Source organism: Protomyctophum parallelum (assembly GCF_964188405.1).
Source record: "Protomyctophum parallelum genome assembly, chromosome: 5".
Taxonomy (NCBI): Eukaryota; Metazoa; Chordata; class Actinopteri; order Myctophiformes; family Myctophidae; genus Protomyctophum; species Protomyctophum parallelum.
In genome coordinates this window covers 42,705,535-42,714,936 of record NC_139702.1, presented here as the reverse complement: position 1 = coordinate 42,714,936, position 9,402 = coordinate 42,705,535, and the positions used below count along the sequence as shown (strand labels likewise).

The following is a 9,402-nucleotide window of genomic DNA, read 5'->3' as shown; positions in this document are numbered from 1 at the left end:
CAACTACTATAACATGCAGGATGTGCCAGAGTATACAGGCCTAAATTGAATAATAGATAGATATCCTTAAAATAAAATCCACCATTACAGTGTTTCAACATCAAATAAATAGGCCTATAGGATTTCTAGCTTGTAGGAGGACCCCCTGTTGAAGACCCTAAAGCTATACTGTATAGGCAGATACAATATTTTCAATAATATTATTTAATGTTAAATAATTATAATTATTTAGGCCTAAATTATTATTTAATTATTATGGACACATCCAATAATAGAGAGAGAGAGAGAGAGAGAGAGAGAGAGAGAGAGAGAGAGAGAGAGAGAGAGAGAGAGAGAGAGAGAGAAATGAATAATAGCCTAGGTCCTAGGCGGAGCTTCGAATCCACTGGGAGAGAAGATCAGGTCAGGAAAGATGAAAATAATATTGGTCACCCACCCACCAGCACAAAGCAGATATATTAGGCTTCCTGTTAACAGGATGGGCGGCGCATTAAGTGCCTGGCTTATGTGTGGAGGAGTTGTCTCTGCCACCTCTCGGGCCGTCCCGTCCCGGGTTCACATGGGGTGGTGATCCTACCCCAGCTGAACCGAGCAGTGAAGAAACAAATAAGTTGCTGTGGGGAGGGAGTCGTTTACAGCGAGCAGAGTCGAGGCGAAGTGCAGACACACTGCACGCTGCACTGCTGCCTGCGACTATCTCTCTCATTATTGATTTTTGAGCAGAAGGAACGATCGAGTCCATTTCGCGTCTCCGGGTAAGAACTTGTATTTAGTATTTGTATCCAGTTTGTCAATCATGGCAATGTTTTCTTATTGACACCTGCTGTCACTTAGGCTACTCACTTACAGAATCAGTGCAATTTCTGTTACTTAGGGAGGCTATTATTGTTAGTGTGAATGTTTTAAATTTGTAAATTTTAAATAAGTATTGCCTATTGCTTTATACAGTGTGCGTTTGGGATGTAAAAGCAAAGGGTAATTAGGCCTACTACTAAACAAACATGACTGATAAGCACTATAGGTGATATTAGGCTACATGACAAAATCCATACCAATCCATTATACTCTATCAAAATACTTTATCATGTTAGTTTATAAGCTGTAGCCTATTCAAAGCCATCTATGATCTATGATCCCATCCCATGTAGTGTTGTAATGTTTCCATGCAGTATTGAACAGGTAAATTATCTTTTTCCCAGAGCTAAAGAACTAACATAACAAACCTCTCGTTTTTATTTCCTTGACCACTAGGGGGTGCCATTTCGATACAGATCAGCTACAGCTCGAGTCCAGACAGTCCTCCTGTGACCCCCCCCCCCCCACACACACACACCACACACACACACACACACACACACACACACACACACACACACACACACACACACACACACACACACACACACACACACACACACACACACACACACACACACACACACACACACACACCACACAACACACACACCCCACAGGAATTCTTTGCATGAGTTTGGCAGTGCCCAGTGTGGTGTGTTTGAGCGTGAAAGAGCACACCATGGGTAGGCCTACTATCCTGCAGGACCTCTCCATGCCCCCACAGTTAGACGAGGAAGGCTCCGAGGCCACTCAGGCCTGCAGGCCTCGAGGCCGGTCCATGTCCTTCACCGACCAGGCCCAGGTTTCCGTCCTCACCTCCAGCACCCTACTGGGCCGCGCCTCCACTCTCAAACGCAGCAACAGCCTGGTCGACAACAACACCGCGGACTGCGGCAACAACAGCAGCAACAGCGACGACGACACTGCCGGCAGCGGCAACGCGGCGCGCCGCAAGCGCGAGTTCACCCCCGACGAAAAGAAGGACGACGGCTACTGGGACAAGCGGCGCAAGAACAACGAGGCGGCCAAGCGGTCGCGGGAGAAGCGGCGGGCCAACGACATGGTGCTGGAGACACGCGTCCTGGGCCTGCTGGAGGAGAACGCCCAGCTGAGGGCCGAGCTGCTGGCCCTCAAGTTCCGCTTCGGCCTGGTCAAGGACACCTCCGACATCAGCATTTTGCCATCGCTGTCTTTGCCGCCCTGCGGCAGCGCCCAACCGCCGGCAACCACCGCCTCGCGCTACTGCCAGCCTCACGGGGGCGACCTCTCTTCGTACGCCAATGACACTCCCTCCCGCTCCGGCACGCACGCGGCACACCACATTCACCCTTACCCTCCTCCTCCGCAGCAGGGTGCCATGTACGGGCCGGGGCAGAGGGGAGCCGGGGGGGTGCCGCTGTCGGGTCGCAGTGTAGGGAGCGCGACCTACGAAGACTCTGGCTCAGCCTCGGGGGGCTCACATGTCATAGACAGCCCTGTGTTTTTCAGCGATGGACTACTAAGCGATCACAACCGTCCCTCCCCACGAGGGCTGGTGGAAGAACCACACTACCCCTCTCAGCTCTGCAGCCTGGAGGCCGCCAGTGAGGGACAGTGCATCAGAAGGCAGGATTCAGCAGAGGGCTTGAAGAGCCTCCCACATAAGCTGCGCTTCAAAGGGGGAGGCGTGGACGGAGGTGGGGAGGTGTCCCTCTTCTCCGACAACAACAGGCATACGTGTCTACCCGTAGCCACAGTGGGACCCCACCACATCCAACAGAGGAACCAGGCTGTATGGGAGGGTAATAAGGTGGATGGTCAGGCTCCTTCTTGGCCCAGGGAGGAGGCCCGTGGTGGGGCCGAGCAGCAGCAGTACCGGCGCCCTCCTTCCTCTGCAGGATCTGCTCACATCTCTGCAGAGTCCAGGACGTTCTCCACCACGGAGCACGACAGCCTCAAATCCCAGCTCACGTCTCTGTCCCAGGAGGTGGCTCAGCTCAAGAAACTCTTCTCTCAGCAGCTGCACTCCAAGCTCACCTAAGTCTTGAGCCTTTAACTCAAACTTTGTTGTATACAATGGTATGTCTTGCCAAAAATAACAAAGTTTAAAGAGCAGGTAACACAATCGCTTGATATATATTTTTGGTTGGGCTTTTTCTGCCTTTATTTGATAGTATAAAAAGTAGTCTGACAGGAAATGGGGAGTGACACGCAGCAAAGGTGGTCAGGATCGGGACTCGAACCTGTGACATGCTGTCAGGCTGGAATAGCAGCCTAGGTGCCCCGACGGCTCGTGTAGACGTCTGGTCACTGTGGCCAGCATTGCCATGCGTATACTACCCATAATGGCAGTGTACTTGTTTAGACCAGTGGTTCCCATAGTAGGGTCCGGGGAGCCCCAGGGGTCCTTGAAGGACTTCCAGGGGGTCCCCAGCTAAATGATAGTTTGGAACCAAATGGACCCTAATGGGTCTGTAACTCTGAGACACACTCGGAGTACAAATTTATACACTCTCAGAGTTAAATTAACATTGATTTAACAATATAAATGGGGGTCTCAGAGATAGCAATGCCATTCAATGCGGGTTCATAGACTAATGCATAACAAACTGGGGGTCCTTGAAATTAAACGGGTTGAGAATCACTGCTAGAAAATTCCCTTATGGGGGTCCCTGGTATATCTTTTCAAATGGGGATCCGTGGTCTAATTAGTGTCAATTTGGGGGTCCTTGACATGAAAAAGTTTGGGAACCACTGATTTAGACATGTTTCCTTACTGTGTGGACTCGTTAGAATGTAACCCTGCAAAGTGATTCTGTGATCAATACATTTTACATGTATAGCTTAAGTCAGTTTGAAGGATGTATATATTTTTTAATAGAGTCCTAACAGGTCAATTGGAAACACTGGAAAACATGGTAGATACTTTTGAGAATCGGTTTAAAAAAGGTAGCGTGTTTCAAATGTACTGTACTGTCATTGAACTATCTGTGTGCAACGAAGTATAAATCAGCTACTGTTGTATGTTATTGCCCATTTGCAGACCGCGGCCATGTTTCCATCAGAGTTTGGAAGCACTCGTTTTCAGTAAAGCAATGTCCTGCTGCCTCTTGCATTATGTGCTAATTCAAAACAGGTAGCAGTTGAGTGATATCTAACTTCCAAACTCCAGCACTTAGAAAAAGAATCACCTGCAAGGACACAAAGTAGCTCATAACATGTATACAGTGGATTTTTATGAAACAAACACTTTGAGGATAGAAAGAATAATTCAAGCTTTCCGTACAGCTGCAATGTTGTTTGACGTTGTTTAATGCAATCAGATGGGACTTTTCTGTTTGGATGAATTGGCTGCCTATGGGAAGTTGCAGCTTGTTAGCACCTTGCCATTAACTTATATGGTAAGATGGCCGCGGTCTGCATATGGAGAATAGGACTATCTTGTGACACACTTTCGTGACCAAGGCACTGTAGATTTTCTATTTTCAGATGCTGTAAAGTGTAAACTGTAAATAAATAATTCAATATATGAATATATTTTTATATAGAATAGCCCTGTATCTTGTATGGCAAATAATAATTACAGTCATTGGGGTCTTTCTTACATAAATATAATTAATAATAATATACTCTATAATATCTAATTACCGTAAATACAGAATTATTGCTCATATTGATTGATTGGAATATGAGCAATAATTCTGTATTATAATACTTTATTAGACAGAACTGTAAACAGCATGATGATGGCACAGCACAGTAAGACATTATTTTGGCTGGTCCTATGTATTCAATTCATCAACAGAGCACCAAATATTACACATGAATACATGTCATCAATAAATATAAACAGCAAATATACAAAAGGAGAAAGAGGCAACAGGAAAAACAGTAGTGTAAAGGCCTATTCATAGTCCAGTTTTCGGTGAGGAGGTGACCACCGAAACGGTATGGTTAGTGGAAACAAGGATGTGTCGTGTGGGCGGTGACCACCACGGCGTGACATCATGTTGAAGTTTTCAGTGGTCACCTCTTCACCGAAAACTGGACTATGAATAGGCCTTAAGACACCTCCTTTAAGAAAGGAAATAAAACTAGCTCCCTTGGGTCCTTCTTTTTCAGGCCAATTTTGAATGAAACCAGTGATACAACATGATCCATGGATGGTGTCAGCCAGGGCATTCCACATTGTGGTGGCAGAGTTTGTTCTAAAGTTGGAGAGAACCAGATCCACCCCTCTGGTGTTGTGGCTCATAACATAAAATAGTATTGATGTTTGATGTAGTTACTATATAACAAAATTTCAATTTGCAATACTGGGGAGGTGAATCTTATAGTGCAATTTCCTTAATGTAACAGGTGAGGTCAATTTGTAAATCTAGGAAGGAGCCAAGGACATCTGAGCATATATGGCAGCAAGTCTCACTGCAATTGGAACCATATAAATACAACAAGGAATAATTAAATGCATAGAGACATTATAGTTTCCAGTTATTACTTTAAACAGCTGTTCTACGTGGTTTGAAAAAGTACTAAAATGTTTTACTTCAAGTAAAAGTACAAACGTATTGGCATCAAAATGTACTTAAAGTAATAAAAGTGTCCATTATGCAGAATGTCTCATTTCAAAATTTCAAACGTATACAAATCATTTTTTGTTATTTCTGAGTTATTTAACTTAAACGCCCAATGCATTCTCAATGTCAATAGCACAAACTTTGGCACACTACTAGTCCTACATACTTACACCTAGAAGAAACCCCATTCAAACTTTAATAGGTTCATCACCATCTTATGGTGGACATGTTTGCCTGAAAAGGAATCTTTTAAATGTTTCATAGTTTTAGAAATATAGTGCTTTCAAATTTGAGACATTTATAATGGGGCTCAATGGCAGATTTTGGCATGTCAAAAAATTACTTTCACCTAGAAACTCCATTCACACTTTTTATTATTCAGCTTACTGTGGAGACACATGCTGGAACTTTTTACTTTGAAATGTTTTTTAGTTTCTGAGTTATTGTGGGCTCGCCACAGCGAGCACACACTAGTTACTCTCAGTTTATATTTGTGGGCTAGCACACAATAGTTATTGCCAGCCTATATTTATTGTGGGCTCGCCACAGCGAGCACACAATAGTTATTGCCAGTCTATTTATACTTTATTTATTCTTTATTCCACCCTTTTTTTTGGCACCTAACTACTTCCGCATACTTTATACTAGAAATTTAGTTCAAACTTCAAACTGTTCAGCTCTTTGCAGTTATTTATGCTTGTTTTTTTTTTTACAAAGTTTTATACTTTTTATACTTTTTAACTTTTTAACTTTTTTTTACATTCTTTATAGTGAGAGTCGATGGAACAAAGGTCCCATTTTTCACAGTTAACTTTTTTTTAGCTCTTATTACTCCGTCATACTTTCACTTTGAAACTTCATTCAAACTTTATAATGTTCATCTATCTTTGAACTTTCATTGGTGAAAAAGTTGTTTTGAAAAAGTTTATACTTTTTAAAATATTTAACTTTATTTATAGTTTTTTCCTCCCATTGACAATGTATGGGATTTATCTCTAAATCAACCTCACTTTTGCAGCCTCATTACTCTGGCATACTTTGTCGTAGAAACGTGATTTAAACTTTAGAAAGCTCACACGACTCTGGACTTTTTCGTGGTTCAAACCGTATTCGAATACGTTAAACGGTTTTTCCGAAATCGCAGTTCAATCGCAGGCCGTTTCGCCTAATTAGTGCCAACTTAGAGTGCGGGGCTTCTCTGCGTAGAACAGAAAATCTTTCCTTGAAAATTTACCAAACAAATTGCCGTCCCGGCCAAAATATTCACTTTACACGCATGTTCTTTGGTCATTTTGTAGCCACACATGTCCTCTTTCACACAATGTGACCACCAAAACACAGAGACATACAGAATGTGAACTATGGCCTTTTAAGTGATACAAATACAGTCAAGCTGCTCATTGACATCCATTGTAGAAATCTTATGAGGAAATTATCGCGATGACAATTCTTAACTCGCTCTTATAACACATTTTAGATCATACCAACACCACAATCGCACATGGTGTACCTCAATATCTCAGGCCACTCACAGCGAAAAAAATATTTGCATTCGACTTTTACTTTTTGCGATAGAGCAATTTGTTCGGGCATAGTTTCCCCCCATTCAGGACCATTGTAAAATAGCAGACCTTCAAGTTGCGCGCCACTCATAGTGCTGGCAGTCTTTTACACTTCCACAGCTGAGACATATAAGGGCTTAATTACAGGGCTGAAATTAAAGTTACAAGATCTCAATGAGTTGCTCTGCGATACCTTGTGGGCTTGTAGGTCTGCTATTTGTGCAATTGGATGGCCTTTACACAGCTCTCGCAAGAGCACGCACGCACGCACGCACACACACACCCTGTCTTCCTATTGGCTGGCCTTTACACAGCTCTCGCAAGCGCACGCACGCACGCACGCACGCACGCACGCACACACACACGCACACACGTTTATAAAAAAAATACTTTCAGAAAAATAAAAATATATAAAAAAAAAATTAAATTAAAAAAAGAAAATTGAAAAAAATTGAAAAAAATGAAAAAATCTCTTTTTTTTCTTTTTCTTTTTTACCTTTTCTTAATTCATCAAGAATACATTCTAAAGCATTATTCATACATTACAAATCATTAGTAGACAGTAATACTTTACTTACTTTATTCTGCCACTTTTTGGGCATCGTACTACTTCCACATACTTTATTCCGCTTTATGCAGTTATTTATGCTTATTCTTTTTACAGATTTTTATACATTCTTTTTTTAACTTTTGCTTCAGCTTTAATACACTTTCTACTGTACATTATATACATTGCGTCTTTTGGCGAGCCCACGCAGTTTCTGCAGGGAACTGCTTTCTAGTTTAACTTAAACGCCCAATGCATTCTCTATGGCAATAGCACAAACTTTGGCATGCTACTAGTCCTACATACTTACACCTAGCAACCCCATTGTAGCCTACTTAGGTTCATCTTACGGTGGACATGTTTGCCTGAAAAGGAATCTTTGAAATGTTTCATAGTTTTAGAAATATAGTGCTTTCAAATTTGAGACATTTAACATGGGGCTCAATGGCAGCTCTATAGGCACGTCAAAAGTCACTTTCACCTAGAAACTCCATTCACACTTTTTATTATTCAGCTTACTGTGGAGACACATGCTGGAACATTTTTTTATTTTTATGTTTTGTAGTTTATGAGTTATTTAACTTAAACGCCCAATGCATTCTCTATGGCAATAGCACAAACTTTGGCATGCAACTATTCCTACATACTTACACCTAGCAACCCCATTCTAGCCTACTTAGGTTCATCTTACGGTGGACATGTTTGCCTGAAAAGGAATCTTTGAAATCTTTCATAGTTTTAGAAATATAGTGCTTTCAAATTTGAGACATTTAACATGGGGCTCAATGGCAGCTCTATAGGCACGTCAAAAGTCACTTTCACCTAGAAACTCCATTCACACTTTTTATTATTCAGCTTACTGTGGAGACACATGCTGGAACTTTTTTTTATTTTTATGTTTTGTAGTTTATGAGTTATTTAACTTAAACGCCCAATGCATTCTCTATGGCAATAGCACAAACTTTGGCATGCAACTATTCCTACATACTTACACCTAGCAACCCCATTCTAGCCTACTTAGGTTCATCTTACGGTGGACATGTTTGCCTGAAAAGGAATCTTTGAAATGTTTCATAGTTTTAGAAATATAGTGCTTTCAAATTTGAGACATTTAACATGGGGCTCAATGGCAGCTCTATAGGCACGTCAAAAGTCACTTTCATCTAGAAACTCCATTCACACTTTTTATTATTCAGCCTATTGTGGAGACACATGCTGGAACTTTTTTTTATTTTTATGTTTTGTAGTTTATGAGTTATTTAACTTAAACGCCCAATGCATTCTCTATGGCAATAGCACAAACTTTGGCATGCTACTAGTCCTACATACTTACACCTAGCAACCCCATTCTAGCCTACTTAGGTTCATCTTACGGTGGACATGTTTGCCTGAAAAGGAATCTTTGAAATGTTTCATAGTTTTAGTTTTAAAACGATGGGCTATAACCCATCGTTTTTTTTTTCATTTTTTCATTTTTTTCAAATCCTCAAAAATTATGAAAAACGGCGTGCTATAGTATGCCGTACGATATGGGCTATAGCCCATGGTCCAAAATGATGAAAAACGAGGATTAAAAAAAAATCAAAAATCAAAAAAACGATGGGCTATAACCCATCGTTTTTTTTTTCATTTTTTCATTTTTTTCAAATCCTCAAAAATTATGAAAAACGGCGTGATATAGTATGCCGTACGATATGGGCTATAGCCCATGGTAAAAAATGATGAAAAATGAGGATACAAAAAAATAAAAAAATAAAAAAAACAATGGGCTATAACCCATCGTTTTTTTCATTTTTTTTTTTTTTAAATCCTCAAAAATGATGAAAAACGGCGTGCTATAGTATGCCGTACGATATGGGCTATAGCCCATGGTCAAAAA

At 41.4% G+C, this 9,402-nt stretch overlaps 1 protein-coding gene across 1 annotated transcript; it reads left to right on the top strand.

Moving 5' to 3' along the window:
• Positions 1-1,389: 1,389 nt before the first annotated feature.
• Positions 1,390-2,976, top strand: LOC310858931 (uncharacterized protein). The gene has a single exon (XM_083765238.1). The coding sequence runs from the start codon at positions 1,487-1,489 to the stop codon at positions 2,876-2,878; it is 1,392 nt and encodes a 463-aa protein (XP_083621364.1). The 5' UTR covers positions 1,390-1,486; the 3' UTR covers positions 2,879-2,976.
• The last annotated feature ends 6,426 nt before the right edge of the window (positions 2,977-9,402 follow it).

Excerpts from the sequence above, each read along its gene's own strand:
- LOC310858931 (XM_083765238.1), top strand. The coding sequence starts at position 1,487 with ATGAGTTTGGCAGTGCCCAGTGTGGTGTGTTTGAGCGTGAAAGAGCAC.